The 27126-nt window shown below is 47.1% G+C and overlaps 1 protein-coding gene across 2 annotated transcripts in view; it reads right to left on the bottom strand.

Annotated features, from left to right (window-relative positions):
• Positions 1–16656: 16656 nt before the first annotated feature.
• The window catches only part of Ctnnd2 (catenin (cadherin-associated protein), delta 2), a 349057-nt gene continuing 338587 nt past the window's right edge, over positions 16657–27126 (bottom strand). Inside the window, exons 14-16 of one of the 2 annotated variants that reach the window (XM_013013886.1) lie at positions 25948–26079; positions 23645–23718; positions 16657–17614 (exon numbers count right to left, since the gene is read on the bottom strand). In XM_013013886.1, the coding sequence (XP_012869340.1) occupies positions 17354–17614; positions 23645–23718; positions 25948–26079 (467 nt within the window). In that variant the 3' untranslated portion in view covers positions 16657–17353. The remainder of the gene's footprint in view (positions 17615–23644; positions 23719–25947; positions 26080–27126) is intronic. The other variant, XM_013013885.1, reaches the window with a different exon arrangement.

A 27126-nucleotide genomic window follows, 5' to 3' on the forward strand; every position in this document is an offset into this window, starting at 1 on the left:
TGCTGCTATGACAGTTACCACAGATTGTCTGAAAAAAGCAAAAACAACCCCCCCCCAAACCTTTACATTTCCTTTCCTACAGTTTGGGAGGTCAGAAGTCTACTGTAAGTCTTACCAGGGATGCAGTGTGTCAGAGGGACCGCATTTCTTTTGTAGGTTCTAGACTCCATTTTCCCCCCTCCTCTTGCTTCTAGAGGTGAGCTATCCTCCTGGGCCCATGCGTCCATCTGGCCAGCAATTGCAGCCTTCCAAACTCAGGTTCCTTGATCTCTTCCTCTGCCGATCCTCCTGTTTTCAACTTTTGGAGACACGTGTGACCACATTTGGCCTGTAAGATCTGGACAACCTCCCCATCTCAAGATCCCTCACTGAAAGTCCTCTGTCACAAAAGGTCACACAGAGTCAAACATTCTGGGGACTAGGAAGTGGGCATCTTGGAGGGGCAGCTCTCCAGTTAACGGAGTCACCCCCTGGAACGGGGTCCCTGGGGGCCTGTGACTGAGCCTGGACAGGGCTGATTCCTCCTCAGTCTCTCTTCCTTCCCCATATTCTTCATTTCCCCATCTCCCTGCTTTCAATTGTCCTTCGCTCTGCGTCATCTGAAAAGGAACCAAGCAGGAGTAATGAATATGCACCTTAATACATCAAGGTAATATACAGCTTGTGTGCGAGAACGCGAGCTCTCAGTTCTGTGTGAGTGATGGGAGGAGATAGGAGAGGATGCCCGGATGCTGGCAGCCTGAGAAATGCCCCACTGTGGCCAGGTGGCAGCAGGACCGACGCTCCGCACCTCCGCTGCACCTGCGGCCCCAAACAAGACATTGCATTGAGTTTATGTTTAAAAAATCACCATCTGCCCAAATAGCATATTTAATGCTTCAAGTACAGCCAAAATAAGCTAAGACTCCAACAGGCCAAGTCAGTCCTCCAGTATAGAGAACACTGTGGCAAATGGTGTAGCGAGCTGCAGATTTATTGCTATACGTATTGACTTCTCCGTTATCCTTTGTGTCTCTCCTGGCTCTCAGTAAATAACGTAAGTGCTCTCATTCGATTTAAGGATGGTGGCTTTCAAAATCAGGCAAAAGCTTGTGCTGGGGGAATTCCTTCTCAGAGTGATTATTGGAAATTGTCAGAGTTTCTACCAGAAAGAGAAAGGCCATTGTTAAACAATGGTTAAACATCATTTCAATCCACACCAGCAATGCCTGCCCTGTTTCTAGTAATTTCTATAAAGCAAGTGAACCTCAGCGATGATGGTGCGGATAGTTCTGAGCATGGTTGTGTGGGATTCCCCTGGCTGCCCTTCCTTGTCTTCCTGCCTCTTCTCTCTAGCTCCCTGGCCAGGTGCCCAGTGGTAGTTTCAGGCAGTTTGCAAACTGTCACCTGGACTCCTCTTTCCTGCTCTTCTGCTCTCTTCTGGCATCTTCCACGAAGCTTCAAAGAGGATCTTTGCATCAGATTCCTGCCAGTTACTCCACATCTGATAACTCAGTTCTTGAAAAGGTTCTTCGCTCTACTTGTTTCTCTGGGTTGCTGGGAAGGCAGTGTCTTAGCTAGAATTACCCAAAGTATTTCTTTTTTTTTGTTCCCAAAGTATTTTGTATTTTTTCTCTCTCTTTCTTTCTTTCTCTCTCTCTCTTTCCTTCCTTCCTTCCTTCTTTCTTTCTCCTTCTTTCGCTCTCCTTCCTTCCTTCCTTCTTCCTTCCTTCTTTCCTTCCTTCCTTCTTTACTTCATTTTAAAACTGGTCCTGGGGTTTGAACTCAGGGCCTAGATGCTGACCCTGAACTCCTTTCTGCTCAAGGCTGGTGCTCTACAACTTGAGCTGTAGTGCCACTTCTGTTTTTTTTTCTTCTGAGAAGTTTATTGGAGATAAGAGTCTTAAGGACTTTCCTGCCCAGGCTGGCTTCGAACTGAGATCCTCCGATCTCAATCTTCTGAGTAGCTAGGATTACAGATGTGAGCCACCAGCCCAAAGTAAATTCTTTTCAACACAAATTTGCTGCCATGCTAATAAAGCTCTACATGAAAGATGTCCCCTTGCCAATTATACCCATAATGTGTATCAGTATGTGTGGATGTGTCCAGTGTCATTGACATAGTATTTCCCATCATGTAGTCTACAGCAATGGGGGCTCTGGGACTGCATTCAGACGAAAGGGCTACAGATGAGCTGTCTCTGTCAATTGACAAGCATTTTGGAGTGATCAATGCCACGTGAAGCAGAGAAGGTACAGCTGGTGTCTGACTCAGAAGCCTGTCCCATAACAAGGCTTAGAAACTGAAGAAGAAGGGGAGTTACTGATTCTTTTCTTGAAACTGTTAGCTTTGCTTCAGATTCTTGGGGTGTGTATTTTGTCCAGTTTTCTAGATATTTAAGGTGGAGGGTAAATTAGTGATTCAGTAACAGGAGTTAAAAAAAGTCAGCTCAGATTTAAATAGAAAAAAGTATTTCATTGGCTCATTTACTAAAACTCCTAAGGTAAAGGTGACTGCATTATTCTGATGTAACCATCGGAGCTGGGCACCTGTCTGTCTCCAGGAGTGGTGTCTGTCCTCTCCTGTCTCTGACCTCTGCCTCGGTTTTATTCTCAGTGTGGTTCTTCTGACTTCTGTGCTTCTTGCTTCTTACCACTAGGGGACAGTCATATAGGTTTCCTGGCATTTCACTGGTTCTGATTGATGAACTCATCTTAGTGACCATCCTGATTGGTCAGGTCTGAGTCCTAATTTCAAGGGAAAGGCCAATGCCACTTAATACATGGCAGGGGAAACTGTGGCACTGTCACTAGGAGCATTGTGAATGGGTGTTTAGTGGTCAGAATACAACAAAAAATCTCCTGCAGAAGAGGCAGACATTGGCCATTGAATTGTGTGGGTGAGGACAGTTATTAAGACCAGTCCCCCATGTGGGTGTGTAGGTTAGGATGGGAACAGCCAATGAGATCTCCCGTCTGAAGGAACTGGTTGGGTGTGGGGGAAGGCACTGCTCTCCCTGCTATGTGGAGCCCCGGCCCCCTTTGACCCCAAGGCTAGGCCTGGGTAAACAGGAGCTTAAACACATAACTAAATCCCAAAGGGGCTGGGGGCCTGTCTCAAGCGCTGATGCGCCAGCACCAGGCCCTGAGTTCAATCAAACCTCTGAGCGTGAAGATTCCTGTCTGACAGCGTGACCCCTGCAAGTGCCCCTCCCAAAGGGCGGCTCAGAGCTTTGTTCATCGCTAGGCTGGTGTCATAAGCCTCAGGGCTTTGTCTCAACCTCGCTCCCCCTTAGCAATGCCTCGACTAGATCACCATAGACTCCATCGTTTAATCAACTTGTAGAAGTAACACAGACCATCCAGCCCTGGGTCCGGAGGCTCTTGAGATACACTATCCAGTCAAAAGATGAACATATTTTGTCATTGTTGTTGGTTGTGGGGCTTGAACTCTGGGCCTGGGCACTGTCCCTCAGCTCTTCAGCTCAAGGCTAGAGCTCTACCACTTGAGCCTCAGTGCTACTTTTGGTTTTTTGAGTGGTTTATTGGGGATAAGAGTCTCACCGGGCTGGCTTTGAACTGAGATCCTCAGATCTCAGCCTCCTGAGTAGCTAGGATTACAGGCGTGAGCCACCAATGCCCTGCTTAAGATGAACATTTTTGAGGACCGTTTTGTGTTAAAAGAGGAACTCTGTCACTCCTAGATTGTTCCTTCCGTTGTGTGAAATGTAGGTAATGGTTCAGGAATCTAGGAAGGGAGGACAAAAGGGAACTTTTCAGGATCAAAGAGGAACCTTGTCCAAAGTCGACTTGGGCTGATACAACCGAGGACTTCGGGCTGATGTCATAAACAACACTAGTTCTGCCTCTGTTTCTAGAGGCGGAAGCTGGACATCAGAGTGCAGCCTGCTGTGCTTCTGACGAGGGTTTTCTTCCGTGTCACGAACCCCGGCTTCCCCCGTGACTGCACACAGTGGAAGGAGCTGCGTCTCGCTGTAGGACCACAAGGAGGTTGAGGGCTCCATCTTCATGACCAGATCACCAACCAAAGCCCCGACCTCTCAGCACTTGGAATCTCAACCTGTGAATTTGGGCTGATCACAAACATAAGCACATCCGTCACACAGACCCATGCCCCTCAGTCGCCCCAGACTCTGTGCTTTCTCTTTCCTCAACTCAGGCAGTACGGGGCAGTATTGATTTCCAGGGGATTATCTGGGCCTTTCCTTGCCCTTGGGGACTATGATCCTGTTCAGGACTTTGTCCAGATTCTTAGGGTGTGTATTTTGTCCAGTTTTCCAGATAGTTAAGGTGGAGGCTAAAGCCAGATCCTGCCACTCCATCTTGACCCTTGGCTTTGTCCTGGAGTGAGGACCTAGGGGATGCATGGAATGGATGCGAGAGGCTGATGGACGCTGGCTGGCTATGGAGTTCTTTATCAGATGACTGGGAGTATTTTCATAGCTTCTGGTTCTCTGATGAAATGTCAGAGGGCGTGATTTCCTCTGCCACTGAAAGGGGGCGCAGCTGCAGCCCAGTTCCTGGTCTCTGCCTGGAACCGACTCCTTCTATTCCTCCAGCCCTTCCAACAGTCCTGTAACACCTCCTTCCACCCCCCCCCCCCATGGTAAGCCAGAGTCAGCCATGCTTATTTGAAAGAACCATTGTCTTTGTTGTGTTATCATTGTCTAAGGAATAAATTATCACCAAAGATGTGGCTGGGAAAAAGGGGGTATTACTTACATAAAGAAAGGTTCCATTTAAACAGCAGCTTCAAGTAGATCAAAGTCCTCACTTCGCGCCATCTGTGTGTCACAAAATGAATACGCAGTGAGACCATTAATTATCCCAGGTCTCATTTCTTCCTACATTCAACTGTAATGCCTTTTCTATCTGAAATAAAATCTTCATTAGCCTAGTGATCGCTCTTATTTTAATAACTGGTGTCAGTACCATAGAAACCATATTTCCTGCCCAAGTTCCCTTCCTTCCTTCCTTCTTTCCTTCCTTCCTTTCTTTCCTTCCTTCCTTCCTTCCTTCCTTCCTTCCTTCCTTCCTTCCTTCCTTCTTTTTGTCTTGTGGTACTTAGATTTGAACTTAGTATCTTGGCAGACACTCTACACCTGTGCCATGTCCCGAACCCCTTCTGTTTGGGTTAGTTTTAACACAGGGTCCAGCCTCCCCTTATCCTCCCATTGGCTTTGGAAATAACTGTGTACTACATGTCCAAGGATTATTGTTGTTGTGAGTTGAGGTGGAATTCTTATTTAATTTTTGCCCTCTCTGGTCTGGAACCATTATCCCTCCAATCTCTTCCTCCCTCATGGCTAGGATTGCAGGTGCGAATTACTGTGCCTGGCTACCAGGACCTTTTTTTTTTTTAATGGATAAATGCGCATCCTTTTAAAGCAGTGTAGGGAGTTCAGGCTTTACATGAACGTCCTGTAGTCTCCAAGGTTAGTGCCAACTGTGTCATACCGTGGAAAAGTCTCTCTGGGGAATCCAATTGGATAAGATATGGGCCCAGAAGTCAGGAAGTTTTAAGTCCCATTACCTCCCTAACAGAAAGTAACACCTTTCTAACAGAAAGTAATCCCACTGCAGTCTGTCGTGGCTAGCTCATTGTGTTAGTTTCTGGTGGGTGTTGCTCAGAGTAGAAGTGTGCATTTCTGGATGGTCCACTTCTTTCATCATCAAGAACTACTTGGTGAGATTTTTTTTAATAGGCCAGGCTACATAAATTTTGAAACAGGGTGAGGGAATGAGGATAAAAGCAAATAAGTAGATGGCTATAGACATGACAGGGAAAACATTGAGTTAGCTGCTGTTTATCCTTGCAAGAATGTTGAGTGTCTTACAAATAGTGTCTACATTTGGGCTGGGTTGTAGCTCAGTGGCAAAGAACTTGTCTAGCAAGCACCACATCCCGGGTTCAATCCCCAGGAAAAGAAAAGACAAAAAGGACAGTTAAAAAGTAGTGTCTACAATCTGACTTGGAACAATTACTTTAAAAATAGTTTTTATTTTCTGAGGCTTTATAGAAATAAGTTGAAACATCACTGAACTTTTTTTTTAATGTGTAAGAAACCGAACAGTAGCTATGAGGCTGGGTGCACTGGCTCACACTTGTAATTCTAGACACCCAGGAGGCTGAGGTTTGAGGACTGTGCTTCAAAGCCAGCCCAGGCAGAAAAGTCTTGGAGAATGTGTCTCCACAAAAACCAGCAAAACCCCAGACTGGAGGTATGGCTCAGAATGCACAGGAGTGTCATGTGCACATTGAATATACTGAAAGAAAACTTCAGCAAAATCAATGAGGCCTGACAAAGGGAGTGTGTAGAGGGATATAGATCAGGTTGAGCTAAAGAGGGAACTCTCTTGTTCCTCGTTGTGTTGGTTGAGCTGAAGGTCGTGAGTGGCTGGGTGAATGTCTGTTGAGGGTGCTGTGAGTTGGCTCTGCTCTGGACCCAGGGGTCCCCCAGCTCCGCACTAACTCAACTGCCCGCCAAGTCCTGCCACTTGCTGTGGAACCTCCCAGATCCTCTCATTCCTGGCTGGAAGATCAAGAAGATCAAAATGAATCTCCTAGGAATTTTAAACAAAAATCAATATAAGAAATACAAAGCAAAGCCCCTAGTGTGGTACTTGTTACAAAAGAATTGTTTTAAAAAGTGTTTATGTGATTGGGGTTTTCCATGCTCACATCTACAATGGAGCATTTGGGGTGAGCCTGAGACTCTAACAGCTAATGAGATACCCTGAGACTTCTCTGAGGCTTCCTGGAGTTATCCCTGCTTAATGCATTCAAGGCCGAGAGGACACACTTCCTGGAGATCTTATTACATCTGAACTCAGAGAGCACAACCAGGCGACAGGTGAGAGCTGGAGAGAAACAAGCCTAGCATGGCACCCCCGGAAGCCTAAAGACGTCTCAGCTTTTCATTTCCTGTGTCCGTTAACTCCGCGTTGCTTCCTGCTCCAGGTCAGGGTTTCAGTCACCTGCCACAAAAGCATCGTGAGCGATGAAGTGCTGAGAGACACCTTGCATCCTGACGGGCTTGCTGTCGCGTGGGTTCCCAGCCTGGCCACCTCTCCTCCTTTCTTTCACGCATGGAGCTTTCCCTAATCATCATTGCTCAGTGTCCAGAGCAGCCGGCCTGCAGACCTCAAACATGCACTGACCTGAAAAATCTACTTGATAGCTTTCCGGCGGCTCTAATCTAGGGGTGGTACCTTTAAAACCACAGCTGCATCTTTTATGGTGTCCATTTTGGCTGCCCAAAGCCTCATCAATCATTCATGCCTAAAAAAAGTCTTCAAACTGACGCGAGAAGATGGCCTGAGTGAGTGACCACCAAGTGCAGGTCTCAGGGTCAGCTGGAGTTGGAGCAGAAACAGGAATGTTGGGATGTGCCTGGGGCAGATTCACTGGACTTTTCCGTGTTTAAACGTTCACTGCGCCACTGGCTGCTGCTAATGAAAAACCCCATCGAAGCCTGCTTAAGAAATTGGGTTAACCCCCTCCTTTTTGTTTTTGTTTTTCCTACTATGTTTGACAACAAATGTGCTCATTGCCTTACTCATGCAACTGTAACCCCTCTGTACAGCATCTTTACAACAAAATAAAAGTTATAACAACAACAACGACAAAAGAGAAATTGGGTTCAGGCTGTTGTGAGCTAAACACTGAAGCTATGGGGCATCATGGAGAAAGTTGTCGCAGGCTGTGCTCTGGCTCTTTCTGATGCCAGATTCTCTTAAAGACCTCTGGAGAGGGGCTGGGAAGGTGGCTCAGTGGTAAAGCGCTTGCCTTGCATGCCTGAGGCCCTGGGTTCAATTCCTCAGCACCACATAAGCAAAAAGAAAAAAGCTGGAAGTGGCACTGTAGCTCAAGTGGTAGAGCGCTCGCCTTGAGCTGAAGAGCTGAGGGACAGCGCCCAGGCCCAGAGTTCAGGCCCCACGACTGGACCCCCCAAAAAGATAAAAAAGACCTCTGGAGATTCTTCTGATGAGCTCTGAGGATGCACCTGGGCCTGACGGTGAACTTGAACTTGAAGGCTGATAGTCAAGATGCTAAGGGAACAGCTCCAAGGTTCTGTTGCTTTCCATGAATGCCAGTCATTCGATGCTGGTGTTCTTTCCAGAGGTGCTTCCTTTCTTAGTGCTGTACAGGTCCCTGAAACAGCAGAAGGGACCCCATGCCCAGAATGTGGTTTGAGTAGTGAGGTTCATGATCTCTATTGTGAAAATCGGCAGAGTTAAGATGGATTCACTAACAACATAAACCAATGTGCTTCAGGAGGGAAATCTCCTGCATGCATGCCTACAAATAGGAATAATCACAGAACTAAGCATTTAACAACGATCACAAATGACTTAGCCAGAACCACAAATCCACAGTGATACCCACGATACACCTCTGCAAGTTTGCACGACCAGCAGCTGTTGTTCAACCTCGCTCTCTTGACACGCCGCCATCTTTGTAGCCAAGAACAATTGTTTGAAAACAACATATATACGCTCTTTTTGTTTGAGCTACATCACTCTTGTCTTTCTCTACCTCCTCGCATAAGCCCATGTGTATTCTAGAACACATCAGTCTTCCTTGGGGAATCTCTCTCTGCTATGTAGGTTGACAGCACACATGAAGAAGCTTTGAGAAGGTTTTTACTCACTCATGGTAGCCTCAGCCGAGAGGAAGGGTTTGGGTCTAAGAGGTGGGACTAGGAAAAATTCCTGTTGGTGGTTCAACTTTCCTAAAAGTACTAAAAGACGATGTGAGCTCTAGGCCTTACTGCCAACTCCACACTTTCCTAGAAGTACTAAAAGACGATGTGAGCTCTAGGCCTTACTGCCAACTCCACACTTTCCTAGAAGTACTAAAAGACGATGTGAGCTCTAGGCCTTACTGCCAACTCCGCACGTGGGAGAAGGCAGGGAGGGGGAGGTCTGGGAAGAAGTCAGTGCTGAAATAAGAGCTGACTCTTTAGCATGGTCAGATATTATCTTATCTAAACAAAGCACTTTATCCTCCAGGACAGCCATAGCACGTTGCCAGGTGCTCAGTGGCCTAAATCAAAAGAAATAGGTCCAGCCACTGCTCTGGGGGCTAGAAGCCAGAAACCAAAGCACGGCCGGGCTGGGTCCTTCTGGAAGATCTGAGGAAGAATCTCCTCTACTGTCCAGGTGTCCCTTGATTTATGGTCCCTTTGCTCCAGTCCCTGCCCCCATCTTCACAGGGCTCCTTGTCTCTGTCTTCTCTCTCCTCAAGCTCTTTGGATTTAATATGACCTTAATATGACCTTTCCCTCACTTAATATGACCTTTTCCCATCTAGAGAAATTTGTTCCTAAATAAGATCACATCTGGAATCCAGGTGCTGGTGGCTCACGCCTGTGATCCTAGCTACTCCAGAGGCTGAGATCTGAGGATTGCAGTTTGAAGCCTGTCCAGGCAGGAAAGGCTGTGAGACTCTTCAATAAATTACAAAAATGGAGCTGGAAATGCACTGTATTTAAGTGGTAGAGCGCTAGCCTTGAGAGAAAGAAGCTTAGGGACAGAGCCTAGGTCCTGAGTTCAAGCCCCAGGACTGGCAAAAACAAAGAAGAAAAAAGATCACATCTGGGCTTGTGGTGAGACACTAATCTGGGGATAAATTACTCAACTCACTATGCAAAGCGAATGCATTCCATCACAGCAGTGAAGAATAGCATGGGCACCACATCCCCCATGTTACTGAGGTTTTGTTTGCCCCATGGGACTGCCCCAAACCTTGACGGGACCATGGGCTTCTCAGGATGCATGAGCCTTGTGGAGCACTGAGACCTCAGGAAAGGGTTCACCTAAAGATGGTGCTGAAGGGCACAGAGAGGGAGCCCATGGAGGGCAGCTGGGGCTGGGGCGAAGAGCATCAGTGACCTGTCTTGGATGTTTTTGGGAGCAGAAACGCCGGCTGAGTCAGGAGTCCTGTGCCATTTGGTGAAGTGTCATGGCCACATGGTGAGCTCTTGATAGTTTTAGTGGCTGGTGGCCCCTCTGGTGCTGGGGGTATAGGGTGGGATCCAGTGGCATCACCCCTGTGAGCGCTGGTCTGGGGTGCCATAGTGAAGTCACATAGTGCATGAACAACTGACACGCAGCTCCTGGTAGTGCTGTGGTTAGAAGTCCAAGGTCAGGATTCAGTCAGGGTTGGCTCCACTTGTGCACCCTTTCACAGTGTTCTGTGGGTCCTCGGCTTCCCTTGTCCCTGAATATGTCCAAATTTCATTTTCATAGAAGGACCCCAGCCAGTCCTTTTGAATTAGAGTGTACTTACTGATCTCATTTTAACTGGACCGAATCTCTTGTGAGGTCACTTAATAGGGTCACATTCTGGAGTCATGGGGTTAGAATTTGGGGGTGGTGAGGGACAAAAGTCAGCTCATATCAATCCCTTTCACGTTTTTGGGCCAAGTCAACAAAATGCATTCCCTTCTTTGTTCATCCATTTCTGCTTCTCTGAGATATGTGATTGTCTTCCAGGGAAATTTTAGACTTGTTTTAGGTCTTCTATGTAGCTGAGACTGGACTCAAACTTGTCACCCTCATACCTCAGCTTTCAGGCAGAAGAATGCTAAACCTTGGGGGTAGAGGTGTAGCTCAGTTGGTAGAGTGCTAGCCAGTGAGAGAAAGTGTCAGATACTGAGCTCCAGTCTTAGTCTAGGACCTAAAAAAAAAAGGCAAACAATTCCAAACCTTTACTACAATGTGAAGTTTCAGACTTCACATGGCAGGGTCTTGAGGCAAAGCCAGGCTGAGGCCACAGCAGTCTCTTTCTCACCACGGCCTCTGAAACCGAGTAACTTGTACAGTTGTGTTGGCTGATGGAATGCATCCTGACTGGCATGTCAGGTCTTTGTCTTGAGGAGTAGATGTGGGGAGGTTTGAAACAGCACATAAGAAGTTTGGCCCCCAGAGCATCCTTGCTGGAGAGGCCATGCTGGTGGGGACCTCAAGGATGCCTGAGGAATCTCAGCTGTTCCAGCCTCAGTTGTCCCTGTGTCCAACTTTCAGTGACCAAGGCTCAGGACAAGTTGGTTCTAAGAGTACAGAGGTCAGTGGTTCCAAAGGACCCAGTCCAGATTGCAGTAAACAATGCTGGGAGCAGTTTGTTTCTGAGCAATTGAGTATCAGGATGAATCTAGTTAGAAGAAATGTATATGGGTTGGGAGGTGGTGGTGATTTTCAACTCTGTCTTTAGGACTGATTTGGTTGTGTAGACCAATAATTAGTGAATCATAAACAGTTTTTCTATTGATGACAGGTGAACTCAGCTAGTTTATAAGTAGAGTTTCCATAGGGCTAGTGATTTGCATTTCTGAAGGTCATATGAAAGCCCGCTCATGTTCCTCTGCTCTGTGACTTTGCTGTGTGTTGCCTCAGAGATGTCTGCTCTCAATTTTGAGAGCATGAAGATACTTTTTTTTTTGCCAGTCCTGGGGCTTGAACTCTGGGCTAGAGCACTGTCCCTGAACTTCTTTAGCTCAAGGCTAGCACTCTACCACTTGAGCCACAGTGCCACTTCTGGCTTTTTCTGCTTATGTGGTTCCGAGGAATTGAACCCAGCACTTCACACATGTTAGGCAAGCACTCTATCACTGAGCCACATTTCCAGCCCAGAGAGCATGTTCTTGGCAGCCATTAAGAAATGGATGTCTGTTTTCCCGCAGAATGTGTGACCAGAGGAAGCTGTGGTGAAGATGTGGACATACTCCACAAATTTCCTGAACACACGATGTGGTGTTTGCTCTGCCAGGGGAGAGGCTTTCTGGTTGACCACACCTGAGATGAATGAGACAGTGCCTGGAGAAACGGGATGAGCTGGGTACTCAAGGAAGAGATCTCCAAGAAAACTGTGGTGCAAGTGTTTGAATGACAGGCATGCTGTGCAGGATGCAGGATGAACAGATGCTCGAGGAACACGCAGCTAACCTGACCAAGACGAGGAGCAAACTCCTTCCCTGCTGCGCTACCTGGGCAGCAGGCCCCCGGGGAAGTGGTGGGCCAGGGGAAGTCATCCTTCTTTCTCCCATGGCTCTTTGCTGGGCAGCATCCTAACCAGGTCTCAAGCCGAAGAGCCTCGACTTTATGTCACAACTGCATTACCTTCTATTATTTAAAAAGAATTAGGTTTCCACCTATAGAAAGCAGAACAAAGAAGGAGTGATAAGGTGTGATAAAGGCTAGCCGGTGCCAGGCAAATCGAAGGGTCTGTCTTTGAATTTTTGGGGGTATGCACTTGAACCTCATTTGATCCACTGGGTTTTTCATGAGCTTGGGCCCCGTTCCCCCGGGGGGGTAAGCTGACTCCGATGCTCACAGCATTCTTCACTCCGTGATACCCAGGCCAGGGCTCGTCTCAGGTGGCAGCCCAGTGCCAGCCTCCACCTCACCTCCGCACTCACCTCACCTACTGCGGGGTCCATGGATGACCAGCCCAGGAAGACTGCTTCTCATGCTCTTCCTCCTTGTCACCTGCTGAGAGTACTGGTGACAACTGCTGTTCTCCTCACATGGAAGTCCCTCCTTGCCTGTCTGTGCATCTCTCTTTGCTTTCTGCCTCAGTCTCCCTGCCTGCATCTTGCTTCTCCTCCTGGGATCTGCCCCGTACCAGGTCTCTCTTTTCTTCATCTCTTCTTCTCCATGCATGTGCTATCCCAGCTCACCGTTCAACTCCAGCACAAGGGGATGTGACTCCCCATCTCTAGTTCAGGGTCTTCTTCTCCCAAGAAAGCAACCTGGCACCTCTCAGATTCTCCTGGCACTTCATTTCTGGCAGTTACAAAGACACGTTGCATGGGATTCTCTGCATGTGACACCGTCCTGCAGACCAGGGCCTGCCTGCAATGCACCATGGGAAGGGACTTGCTACTAAGATCTGATATTTAGCTCTGGGACCCCTAATAAGAACTCATAGACTAGTTGACTTGAATTCAAGACAACGGAAAATCTGAGGGACTTGGAGATTTCTTGACGTACCCCGACATGCATCCTACATCTCCTGCACCCCAGCAGGTCCTGTCCTGGGAGGCCCAATCCACAAGGGCTCTGAGGCAACATGGGGTCTGGCCCCTTGGCAAGTTGTGAAATAATTGTTGGTCTTTGAGATGTGGGGAGGGCAGAGCCCCTGGCTCCTGGGCTGATGGAAGGCAGAGGTGAAGCTGGGGTGGATTCGCTGGGAGCTGCTGTGGATTTCACTCCCAATGCTCTTCTGACACTCGGGAAAGGCCGTGCAGTCACTGAGAAGAGCTGGGGGCAGCAGGCAGATTTCCCCAGAACCCCCTGCGGGGTGTTGGCCGGCAGACCGCTGAAGCACAGGGTCACTTGACTTGCTTTCTTCTCTGTCATTCAGAGTGCAGAGTGGCCTTGGGTTCAGAAGTAAAGCAAGCAGGCCGGGGGAGTTGCCTGCCACTACATTAATCGCACAGCTTTCTCAGGTAGAGAGAAGCGGGGTTGTTTGCACTTTCCATGGTCGGCCAGTGAGAAAGCTCCACGGCCTTGGAGGAGCACCTGTGAAAGCGTTCACGCAGGTGTGAACAGGGTGCACCCAAGGGAGAGCTCCATCAGTCCCCCACGCCGGTGTGAGAACTCTGCAGCCCAGACCCTTAGTGTCGGGGGCCTGAGTCCCTGGGAACGGGGGTCAGCGTCAGACAGTGGGGAGAGCTGAAGTCAGAGAAACAAGACAGGACAAATACAATGAAGTTTTGGGGGTTTTACTCTTGTTTTGTTACCGTCAAAAACACTTTTTCCTTAAAAAGTAGCTTTTCCTAATGTGTGTCTTCCTCATGCCTCCACCAAAGGTAGCACCCAGTGGTGTCTGAAGTCAACTGGCCTAATTCGAATGCATATTTTATTGTCACATTTCATTGTCTAAACTATGATTGTTAGCAAGGATCCAAGTATTCTTGTGTGGGAACAAGCCAGGTAGGGTTGCACACCCCCGCAATTACAGCCACCTGAGAGAAAGAGGTCGGAAAATGATGATTTGGAGGCCAGCTAGACAAAGTTACAAAATGCAATTGGTGATACTTTCTTTTTTTTGGGGGGAGGGAGGGTCCAGTCGTGGGGCCTGAACTCTGTGCCTGGGCACTGTCTCTCAGCTCTTCAGCTCAAGGCTAGCGCTCTACCACTTGAGCCACAGCGCCACTTCTGGCTTTTTTTCTTTTTGCTTATGTGGTGCTGAGGAATCGAACCCAGGGCCTCAGGCATGCAAGGCAAGCACTCTACCACTGAGCCACCTTCCCAGCCCACAAAATGCAATTGGAAAGATAGACTAAAAACAAGAGGATTGGGGCATAGTTCAACTGATTCAGTGCTTGCAAAATGGGTGCAAACGGGTTCAAGCCCAAGCACCACAAAAAGTAAAACACTGTAATTGAATTAATACGAAAAGATCTTATTTAAAATGTTAATATTATTCAAAATGACAATAGTTCATGTGTCCCTTAACTTGGTGAACAGCACCCTTGAGTATATTGTCTATTTTTGCATGCAGAATGTCTGGATTTTTGTTTCCTATTAAGTGCATTGAGTATATATGTTCTCTACTATAAAGAACAAGACATTTTCTTGTTTTCCCTTCTTGTTTTAAGAATGCCATTCTCATCTCAGTAGGATGACCAAGGATCTGAAGACTTTTGAAGCCCAGGAGAGTCTTAGTCAGTCAGCAGCACAATGAAGGGAAAAATCAAAGATTTATCCCTGTTACAAATAAGCTAGCTACTGATCAACCTTCTTTGCCAAGGGAGCCTAGGGGTCATTCAGTTTGCATAAAACTTCTGCCCATGTATGCATGCATATCCATCCATCCATCCATCCATCCATCCATCCATCCCATTCCTTTTCCTTCCCCACCCTTCCTTCTCCTCTCCCTCCATTCCCTTCTCTTTCTTCTCTCCCTCCCTTTCTTTTCTCCTCCCATTTTCTTCTTCCTTTCTTCCCCTTTTCTTTCTGCCTTCCATCCCTCCTCCCCTAACCTTTTCTTCTATCTTGTATTCTTTCTCTCACCATGTATGGATGAAAACAAGATAAGCCAATTGGCATGAACAACTCTGATTTTTTTTTCCTTTTGTAGCTCTGATGCTGGAGGCTTCTAGATGGATGAGTTACTCACAGCCTGCCTTCAAAGAGTCCCAGAGATCAAGGACAACCTTGGTCATTCAAGCTGCTGATGTGAACCATGAAGATCAAAATCATAAAGAAGCAAGTAAGTTCCTGCTAGGAAGGCGTGCACAGCAAGACATCCATCTCCCTCAGCACACAGCGATTGCTGAGTGTTTGGAAAGGTAAAAACAGTTATTAGGTTACACAAAGGTAATGTCTATACTGCACTCTCTACATTACTTGATTATTTCATTCTACAAAAATCAATATGGCATAGACACTGTCCTCAACTCCAGGTTTTTCTCTCTAGAAGGGTGGAAGCATTTCTTTGAGGAAATCCAAAAACACAAAATCTTTTGGTAACGAAAACCAGGTCCAATATGTACATGGAATTTATAGGACAACTCAAATGTAAGTTTCTGCCGACTGCTCCGTGCTAGAAAGGAACTTGCCACTTTTAAAAATCTGCACGAATCAAGTACATTTGGATTGTTGTCAAACTTGAAGCAAGCACCGCTGTTTAGACTTGGAGCTGAGTTAAACTTTGGAGAGAGACAGGGAGCAAGTTTTAAAGGAAGATGGCAGCCAATTTCTTTCATGATTATTTTTTATTTTTTCCAAGAACAGTTAACATTTACTAGGCACCTATTGGCCTTAGTCACTTGCATCTAAAGAGCAAAGCTAATTAACCCACAGCCCACGTTCTTTGAAATGGTTAGCCTTATTTCCTAGCTCTTTTCACCACTAGTCTAGCATTAGCTTCAAGGTCGTAATTATCTACTGCTCCCTGTCCGATGAACAGAAAAGTCAGGGGGTGATAGGATCAGGCGAGCAGTTTACATCTTCTGTAGATACTTCAAGTAATTGGCCCCAAGGGGAAACTACTGAGTTGGCCATGGTTTCTCGTGTTCTGAGGACATAAAATGTGGAAGGAAATTGACCTGTAGAAAGAGTTAATATCCAAGAATGTGTGAACGTGTGAAAATCCTATAACTTTATCTCAGCTGGCCTAATATCCTGAGTCACTAGATGATCAGAAGAATACAGTACAAAAGGAATGGACTGATGTACATTGATTCTAAAACCCCCAAAACAGAAGTTTGTACAAGATGAACAAGTGAAATGAAGTCACTTCTACCGAAACAAAAATCTCACACAGGTCATTTCTGTTTTTTTTTGTTTGTTTTTTTGTTATACGTACGTGGACATACACACACCCACACACGCACAGACACACAAGCAAGAATGTGTATTTTGTAAGATAAGATCCTTGGAAATAGACATTCTTAGCAAATGTGGATGACAGATCAATTGGAATTTATTTTCTTTTAACACTGGATCATCATAAAGAAAACTGGTATAAATGAAAAAAAATCTATCTCAAATATCTACATCTAAAATTTTTAGGCAGTGACAAAGCACTTCTTTGACGAGGAGGAGGGTGGGATGATGGATGTTAGTTGTCCCAAATGCTGGGTGCCGTGGTTAGTTTTCACAAATTCACATATCAGAACGAACAATACTGCTAAATATTCCTTTTTTTTTTTTTGCTTTTCATTTTTGTTAAAACATACTGGGAGAAAGAAAAGAAAAGGAAAAAAACCTGGAAATCCATACATCTTTCAAAAGTCTGAAATTGAAGCAATATTTAGAACCATAGATGAGGGAACAGGGTAGCATTGGTGTAATATACACAATGCACTTTTTTCTTCTTTTAATCTGTAATGTACATCAAATACTTTACAACAATGCTTTAACAAAAGGCAAGAGAACATCTTGCTGTACAGAGGAACCCGATGCAGCTTGTAGCCTAGAGTCACACGGATGAAGGGAGTAAAGAAAGTGTGCGAAGCCGTCCCCCATCAAGTGTGGAACCTCGTCTGCCCTGTGCTTGGCCACCGCCCCCAGGCCCCCTCCCCTCCCTCCCCCCTCTCTCCTTCCTCCTCCACCTCCAGAATAAAGCACTTGTAAGACTCTAAGCTCACACTAGGTCGGTGCAGGGACACTGCCCTATTTAGGATTGCCTTAGCGTTCGTTCTACCGATTTCCAAGTTAGCCTTCCATTCAGTTTAGCTTTCTAAAATAGCTCTGGCTATCTCCTTATTGGTTATCACAGCCTTCCTACGGAACAGGCTTGAAAAACTAAAGTGGCAGGGAAAGAAGAAAAGAAACAGAAGTGTGTTGTGGTATGCATGCACATGCACTGTTCCGCAGCGCCTCCTGCCGCCTGGCCTCACACCCACGAGTCGGGCGAGGCCGGGTAGTGGCTCGTTTCATAGTTCAGTTCGCTGTAGGGGCGGGCGGCGGAGTAGAAGTCTACGTAGTTGCCGGTGGACTTGAGGCCCAGGTGCATGGTGTACTCGCTGGCCGGGGGGCGGTGGTGGACCTGGTCCTCGAAGAAAGACTCGTCGTAGTTTCTCGTGGAATTCTGAAATGGCTGGTAGGTCTCGTAGTCTTTCCTGCTGGGCTCCTGGGGGGCGGGCTGTGCTGAAACCTGCGGGGAACACAGGAGCCCCCAGTGAGCGACTTCCACCTGCCACCCTCCTCTCCCTCTGGAAAGACACGGAACCCCCCAGGCGCTCTCCACTGCGGTTGCCTTTCCTGAGTGTTTTCTGGTTCTGGTTGTGCATATTATGGGGTGTGTGTGTGTGTGTGTGTGTGTGTGTTGGTTACTTGATTACCCCATGTGCACTCAGTGTGTGTGATGAGATCAGGGTAATTAGCATCTTACTGTTTCCTAGAGTTTGGGAATCTTCAATGTCCTTCTAGCTCTTCATGAAACCCAATCAAAACCATTGTGAATAAGTTGCCCTGTTGTACTGTAGAACGTGGAAGCTTATTGGACCACAGTGGATGCTTCTTGGACATTCTGGCACCCTTAGCTGACCTCTCTATAAAGCCTTCCCCCCTCCCCCACCTCCTCTCCATCTGTCCTAGGCTCTACTGACCACTGTTCTGCTCTCTACCTCCATGGAACCAACTTCTTCAGCTTCTACGTTTGAGGACACGCTGTTCTTGTCCTTCGGGGCCAGCGTTAGTTCACTGAGTGGACTGTCCTCCAGAGCCTTCTCGTGTTGTGACAGATGATAAGATTTCACTGAGACACTCGGCTGGCTAGTATCCTCCGTTGTGTGTGTCTGCCACTCTTCAAAAGTGCTCCTTCCTGGTCCATAGTTATCATTCCATGTAACGTTATGCTTTATTATTAATAATACTTTTCTTATTATTTGAATGTATTTAATATAAAACTGACCGTTTAAAACCATTTCATTCAATGGTGTTAGTGTCATACACACACCCACACATATGTATATATCATCACTCAATTGTCACAACTTTTTGCCGTCCTAAAGAAACTCTGCGTCCATTAAACTTCCCTTCCTGTGGAGCACTCTGCTCCCGGCCCCCTCCATTCCACTTGGAATCTCTAGGACTTTGCCTCTTCTAGAAGGCTCATCTGACTGGCGTCATCCAGGTCTTTTGTCCTTGGGGTCTGGTGTCTTTCATGGAGCATAATGTGTTCACGGTTCAGCCATGTTCTTTGTTTTTTGAGACTCAATATCTGCTGTTTCCCTGTGGGGGCAGGACTGCATTTATTTATCCATCTAGGTGCTGAACTCTCTACCTTTGCTGGCTGATTTGAATTGCTGCTTTTGCTTCTTTCCGGTAGAGTCAGCAGTGAGTCAGGGAGAATTCTGTTTAACCTTCCAGAGAACCACCAAATGATTTGCTCGAGCAGCAATACTAAAGTTAGTGATCACATTTAGTGTGTGTGTGTGTGTGTGTGTGTGTGTGTGTGTGTTTGCTCCAGGGGCCCAAGGCTGCCCTGAGGTCAGGCCTCTCCCCCACACTAGCCTAAATGACTGTGACCCTGGATGGATAACACACACCACATATTTTGCCTTCTGGAGGACTGAAATACAGCCAAACTTGGTGCCATCAAGAATAGATTAAGGGGGAGACTGGTGAAAGGGGTGATGCTGATTAAGATGCGGTATACTCACCACACAAACTACTGATTAAGATGCATTACACTCACACAAACTCACATGTTGAATTGATATGCCATTGTACAACTACTTAAGGATAATAACAATAAGGATAACAGCAATAAGAAGATTGGATCTGAGACTGCTGTGGTAGTTTGAAGCCTCTGGTTAAAGAGAGGGCTGGAGCCCCGTCCCCCTCAGCTCTCCCCAGACTTGTGCGGTTGGATGGCAGGGCTGTGAAGCCCTCACAGGAGCCTGCAGACAACAGGGGGAGTAAGGTGGGGGCATTGCTTGGCTCTATGTGTTAGCATGGAGGGGAGGCTGAGTGCTTCCTTTCCTTTTGGAGTCCTCTGAGATTTCTCTCCAGGTGCCTGCCCTCTAGACCCTCAGGATGAGGTCAAGGTGGGGGTAGGAGGTTGGCTAGTGCCTAGACCTCAGCTAGTGCCTAGATCTGGACACACAGACCTCCACGCCCATGCGACTCGGAAAGAGGTCTTGGGGTAAATGATAAAGCACTCTTCCAGAAATAGCGTTTGACCACTTTCCAGAAGATTCCGCGATTCCCTACTAATTGGTCTTAGCTAATAGGCAATGATTTGTAATTAGCAAGTTGTGTGTAAATGAATGCCATGAATGGCCTGCACACAGTTCTTCTCCCAAGCAAGTGAAAGTTCCTCTCTTATACGTAATTGATTTATACCAGTAATTGACCTGCCCTTCAAAGAATAGTGACCTTCCTCACACCGACTGTCCCATATGCTCACGTGTCCAGTTAGTGCTGGCTGAACGGGAGTTTCTGTCTACCTGTCAAAGTCCAAATGGGCATAGAAGTACCTTTGGATCGTCTTAGAGCCTGCAGTATGGGACATCGGGATTCCCGTGGAAGATGAGCTAAGGACAGATGTTCCTGGCTGCAGGCATGAGAAGGTGGTCCTTGTTCTTGTATTGCTGTGGAACTTTTCCTACCAGTGTCGGGCTACTGTTCAAGGGCAGTCCCCCCAGCACACAGAAACTTACAGTCAGGAGAACTCTACCTTCAACAATGAACACATTCTTCTTGTCTATTGCTCAAAGGGGAATAAATAAAATTCTGAGTGTATGCTTATGTCTATAGCTGCACCTTCTGTCCATTCACCCATCCATCCATCACCCATCCATCCATGATCCAGCCATGCAGCCAGCCAGCCAGCCATCATCTCAATCACGGTTCTCACAGTGTTTTGTATCATCTCAGGAACCCATTTGAAACTCTTTTCCCTTGGTAGATCTCTTCCTCTTTTAAGGCTGACCACTGTCCGGCCTCCTCCTTGGAGCTTACAAGGTCCTGCTGGTGGGTGACATTCAGAAGGCTACGGGGCAGAGCTTGGCTGCTGAAACAAAATGGATAGCAGAACCTCCTTCTCCGGTAAGCAATCTGAGCCGCAAGTTGTGAGGACACTTTTGTCCTAGGAAAGCATCCCCTGAGGAATGTCCGGTCCTGTCTGTCAGAGACATCAATCATGGGTGAATCCAAATCACAAGGTCATCTCTAGAATCTTCTCTTATAATGACTAAGAGGGTTTCTTCATTGAGTCTCCAAGATGTAAAACAAAGACCAATTTTATTGCAACATAGCTGACTCCAAGTAAAACATTCTTTTTTCCTTATCTCCCAGTGACTGCAGAGTTACGGTTCCTTCTTTTCAGTGGATATTTCAAATGTAGCTTGCTGTTAAAACAGGATGAGCAGGAAGTAGCACTATGGCTCAAGTGGTAGAGTGCTAGCCTTGAGCTAAAGAGCTGAGGAACAGCGCCCAGGTCCAGAGTTCAAGCCCCATGACCAAAAAAATAAAAGAATAGGGTGCGCAGTGTAGTTGCCTTTGCTGTCTCACTGGAAAAACAACCATGGCACCAGCGGTGCCCACAGCCTGCTGCTCTGCCGGAGCGCGCCTGGCGTGGACCGAGCTCAGCGCGGGCTCTCACAGCCTGCTGCTCTGCCGCAGCGCGCCTGCCTGGCGTGGACCGAGCTCAGCGCGGGCTCTCACCTGCGATTTCACCCAGAGCGTAGGTGTCACGCTGATCTTTAGCCCTCGCGTTCCCCCATGAGTAGTGCATTGGTTCTAATTTGTGAACCTGCTCAGGTTATTCCCGGCGTTGTGGCCACTGGGACTGTGTGGACTGTGTGCTCTGTATTTCCATAGCAGGCACTTCAGGCAGGCGCTGTAGTCTCACGGTGTGATGCCAAGGGCTTCTGGGCCCTTCAGGGCATGTCTTCATTGCCAGACAGGGGACCCCAGGGAGGAATCTGGTGGGGAGCGTCTCTCTACCAGAGGAACCGAAGGCTAATCTGACGCTATGGATGCAAGCAGCTTGCTCACCGTACCCATAGGATTTCAGGGCATTTGCTCTAAGAAAAGGGGTTGGTTTCTGTAAGTGGAGCTGGGTTCCTGAGCACATCTCACTCTATTCCCTTTCTGTTTGGGCAGGTGTGCTGGCGTGGGAATTCAGCTGGAGATGCGCTGGTAGTCTCTCTAGTGCTCCTGACCCAGGGCATTTATTCATTGCTATTTCTGCTTTAGCAAAGACCACGCTAAGGGAAATCTGGTTAGCTGCCAGCAAGGTGTCAGGCAGGCATTTACGGAACATTTACCGGGGATCACCAACAATGCTGGATGGGTCCCGGAGGCTGCGTGTGAAGTAGTCTGAGATCAGGAGCCTTCATGTCTCCTGGGTGAGTAGAGAGAAGAGGTAACTTCAGGTGCAGGAGAGTTCCGTATTGTCTCTCCCTTCCTTGGAAATGGTCCGCAGAGGACTTTGTCACCCGCTGGAGGGGAGATGCTGTCCCCGATGGGTGAGAAAATGTCCTGAAGCAATACAGCTCCTCTCCAGGGTGTTGTTGTTTTTTCTTTTCCAATTTGATTACTGTAATTCAGTAACCAGCTTTAGAGTTTATCTTCTCTACCCATGTTAGTGTGATAGGAGTGGAAGCCATCAGCAGAGACGAGTCTGGACCTCAGTAGTCTGCTACGAGGGGTCCATGCTGCTCTGGTGTCCACCAGGGAGGGAGAAGGAGGGGGAGCTGCTGGAGCACTGAGCATCAGCGAGGAGGCAGAGGCCTGGCTCTGTTCCCATCATTCCCACAGAAACACAGAGGAGAAGAGCCTTCAGAGAATGCTTGCTGAATAATACACACGTGTGTATGCCTGCACACACACGCACATACCTATGCACACACACTCTCTGACAAAAATACACTCACATACATGCACACGGCTCCCACACATACACAAAGGCTCTCTATGTGCCCACAGTTCAGAGCTCCTCAAACCTGAGCATGTGCATGAAGCACTGGGGCCTCCCCTTAAGGTGCAGCTCTGGTCCAGAAGAGCTGGGCTGGGTGAGGCAGAATCCAGAGAAGAGTCTCTTGCAGTTGTAAACAAATTTCCAGGTGCTTCCTTGAGGGGACTTGGAGTAACCAGACACACTCAGTGCACACTGTGCAGTTTTTTTTTCTCTGGAGTTGGTGTTTCTATGTAACTGAGAAGTACTGTGTATGATGGAAAAATTCTTCCTAGTGTGTGAGAATGGGCTGGGATCCAGGAGCTGCTAATCCCTGCCCAGTCATTAGTAACTGACATCTTAGACTTGCGATTGGGGAGCTTTCTTTTAGCTTTTAATCTGTATTATGTGGTGTTCATTACTGTCAGGAAATACCTGATGCTGGATTACCTTATAAAGAAAAGAAGTTCATTTTTGTCATGGTTTTAGAGGCCCAAAGACAATGTGTCCCAGTGTTAGCTGTGGTCAGGACATCATGGTAGATGGTGTGACAATGCTCAAAGAGATAGAGATAAAAGGAGACGGGAAGAGAGAGGGGAAGGAAAGAAGGGAGAGGAGAGATGGAAGAGGAAGAAAGAGACTGTCAGGGAGAGCAGATATTGTAAGAGAGGCAGAAAGAGGGAGGGAGACGAAAGAGAGGAAGAGAGAGACACAAAAGGAATACAGAAAGACAGGGAGAAACAGATAGAGGTAGACAGAGAGACAGACAGGGAGGGGATATATTTCATCTAGAGACAGGGCACTAAAGAGAGAGGACAGCTATGTTTATAACAACTCCCACTTGAAAGCACTAACTCCAGGTCCTGTGAAAAGGGCCTTCATTTCTTTAGAGGACAATAGCTCTGGCATCTTTCCATTGGGTTCCTGATTACAGGCCCAATCTCTTAAACATGGCCACACCGGGACCCAGCCTCCAGCACAAGAACTGAGGAGGACACACATTAACGTCAGAGCAGCAGTAACACAGGAAACTTCCACCCTCCTGTGGGATCAGGCCACAGCAACCGGAGGATCAAGGGCTGTCTTGGAATTTCAGCTGTCCTGAGGACACACCCATGTGTGCCTTGACAGGTGCAGGGAGAAGACCTTGCACACCAGGGAGCATTTTTTTCCAGTTCTTGATGAGTGTGAGATAGAAGTTAATCTTTTAAATTCTAAGTTATTTCATATGAGTCGAATGGAAAAATGATGACAGCAAACAAGCTGTGTCTACTTTACCTGGTTGTGTTTGATGTCTTCAGCGGGTGCACCATAGGAATTCCTATACAAAGTTGAAATACCAGTGTTCTGAGCTACAAGCAAAAGGAGAGCACATGTATTAGCAGAAAAGCCTGATTCCAAGTGCGGAGTTGTAATGACTGTTAGAGCAAACACTCGCCCGGCAAAGCTTGGTTGTTCGGGGACCATTCCAAGCAGAAGGAATTGTTTGGGCCCTGAGCACCCTTTTATATGCAGCGATTCAGGGGGAAGAACAGTTATTTTATAAAGTCTGCACAGCCCGCCAGGCTCTTCCAATAATTGCTCACATCCCAGACAGGGTCAGGGCAGGTGTGACGCACACAGATGGTCATCTTGCAAGTTTTATTGCCTTCCTTTCTGGTGAAAACGGGCGGATAATAAAAGCTTGTCGGTTGCACTGAAGCATGCCCTCGTCTGCATCAGCAGCTTAGTTTTTTAGCTGGAGAATGACAAGAATAACACTTCTCATTTGAGTTCACAGAAGTGCTTGATCAGGGTTCAGACAGTTCATTTCTCGGAGGTCTACGGGCCTGGCAGAGGGCGCCACGGGAACGTCCCCTGCAGCTTTGCAAGCTTAGAGGGGGCAGAGACAGAAGCCCCACTCTGTCTTTCTGGCCTGCCTGGAGTCTGGATGAATGGGAAGAAAGCCTCTTCTACCTACCAGAAGCTTCCTTATTTTCCTGTTGCAGGTGGGGGCCCTTTGTCCTGCCAAGGGCCATTTGAATATTCATCACATCATACGTGGGTCATACGTGGGTCATATAAAATGATCATGGGCCATGGCAGCCAATGAGAAGCACACTGAAGACATCCATGTTTATCCTGTTGTGTACCAAATGGTTTTGTGGGCCTGACAGCTCCCAGCCCTGGCTACTGGCTCTTCTGTGGCCCTGGAGGCCCATGCCAGCTACCAGGCTGCCTCCTTGTTAGTGGTCAGGTGACAGCTCGGATGTCCCCTTCTTATCCCCAGCAGGCGAAGGACCCTTCCCACCTGGCCTCCCAGCCTCCCAGAACTCTGCTGAGTCTTTTCATCTCACCCAACATAGTGGGGGCACTTATTCTATCAGAGAAGCCCAATGAAGACAGTCTGCCCTGTCACTGAGGCTGGTCTCAGTGGCCACTTTATTTGATGGGTCTATCAATTAAAGCATAAGCCTCAGAAAAACCTGCCTTCAGAGCTATAACTTACTGCTGAAAAATGTCACTTCAAGGACAAGATGGAATTTTGATCTTTCAGTGGTTTAGAATAAATTTTTTTTTCAGGGGGGAAATAGAATAGTTGAACTCTTAGAGTCTTGGCTCTTAGAGTCACTCGGTATGTTTGTAGCTTCTGAGCGAAAGGTATTCCTCTTGGATGTTCTCTTTGGCCTGTTAAAGGAGACTGGTCGACACTGAACCATTTTCACAGCAGGTGTCGTCGTCAAGCATATTCTGTCCACGTGTTTGCTAAGAGCAGGTTTACAGAGAAACACTTTTCCTTCTTCCGCATCATCCCACAAACATCTACTTTCCAACTGAATCAATATATTAAGATTCAAATGGCTTTAAGAGGCATAAGAGGCTATGGCAAAAACACAGAGACCATATGGTGAAAAGGCATTGAAGAAAGCCTAGAGGGGGGTAAAGACCCTAGGGAAGACTTAAAAGTCAGCGCATGCAGGCAGGGACCCGAGGTCTGCACACTAGAGACTCTGACATAGTCACGAGCATGAGGGTCAGCTGTTGAAGTTCAGCATGCCCAGGAAACAGCAGACATCGGCTTTCCAAGGCCACTCAGAAACAGACACTGAGGGGATAAGGCACCTCAAGAAATGTCATCTAGGTTAGACAATGAATCCAGAAAAGGAAGGAAGTGGGGGTGGGATGAAAAGCAGGAGTTGAATTTCTCTATTTTTACCCTCCCTCCCTTTCTTCCATCCCTCGCGAGCAAAGCCTAGTATAGTGTGTCCAGCATCTTGGAACCTCTTCTACTATGAGTAGTGTCAGGAAACGAAGTCTGGGGTGAGTCCTTTCTAATTTGAAGCTGGTCACATGAAAAGGAAAGATTAAAATAAATTGTGTGCAGACTACATTTTCTCTTGGCTGCTTCAAAGACTAAGATGCTATTTTTAGACCTGTACTTGAAAGTCCTCATTTCAAGTTCCTGGGCTTGATGGCTCTGAGGATCCCAAGTGATCCAACGGCTACTAAGTCCTCCTGAGCCCCAAAGCATGGCTTACAGCTTGAGGCCCCAGCCCTCGGCCCCATCCCAGGTCAAGGAGGAAGTGCGGAACTGTGCTCACCTGTCATGGTATCTTTCCTGGATGTGTGTTCGCCTTTAGTTCCGTGGTAAGTGGCACTGCTGCCGGTGGACTCATAGTCTGTTTTCCTTTCTTTGAGGCTGATCATTTCCCGAGGTGAAGCTGGGGCACTTGCTATGTAAAGCAATGAAAAGGATGATTTTCACATTCCATGGTATATACACACCTTTTCACACCAATGGTTAATGTCATAGATTCACACGGTCCCTTAATACATAGGCATGGTCTCCTGAGACTCTTTGTATGGGTGGGGGTGTTCTTCTTCTTTTTCTTCTTCACTTTCCCTCACTCTGTGACACTGGTGTTTTGCAGTAGTGAGGATGTGTGTGTCTTAGAGAGAGAAATAAGGATTACATCCCAGGTTCCTCTTCCTTGGAGAGAAATCTTGGTAGGGGTAGGACCTGCCTAAGGTTTAGCTGGGCAGTGTTAAAAATGAGAATGGTTTTTCTGTCTTTCTCTCTCTCCTTTCTTTCCCCTCCCTCCCTCCCTCCTTCCCTCCCTTCCTTCCTTCCTTCCTTCCTCCCTTCCTTCCTTCCTCCCTCCCTTCCTCCCTCCTTCCTTCCCTTCCTTCCTTTCTTCCTGTCTCTCTCTGTCTCCCTTCTTTCTATTTAAATCAGAACCACTTCAGAGGACCCATTATGACTTTAAGCAGCACAAATCTGAGAAATCCAAATCTAGATGTTTCAAAAGCTAAAACTTTTTGAGCACGGGCATGACGCCAAAGTTAGAAACCTCTACACCATTTCTCCTGGGATGAGTTTCAGATTAAACACACAAAATGATTTGAAAATTGTGTAAAGTTATCCTCAGGGTGTGTGTATAAGGTGTGTATGAAACGTAAATGAATTTCAGGTTTTGACCTGGAAGCCATCCTCAATACAGCTTATTATGTATATGGAACTATTCCAAAATCCACAATTTATAAAAGGGAAAAAAGTCAGAAATACAAAATGCTTCTGGTCCCAAGCACTTTGAATAAAGGCTAATTAACCTGTATTCATAATTAAATAATCCTTAATTTAAATGGGTACAACGTGGCTTAAGAAGTCACCCAGAAACTGCCTAAAGGAAGGCAGAGAACACAACTCTTCTGAAGAAGGATTCATGGGGCTGAAATGGCCAAGGCCACCATGCTTTGCTCCAGGGTGGCAAAGGGGCAGG

This window comes from Dipodomys ordii, unplaced genomic scaffold (genome assembly GCF_000151885.1).
Source record: "Dipodomys ordii isolate 6190 unplaced genomic scaffold, Dord_2.0 Scaffold21, whole genome shotgun sequence".
Lineage (NCBI taxonomy): Eukaryota > Metazoa > Chordata > Mammalia > Rodentia > Heteromyidae > Dipodomys > Dipodomys ordii.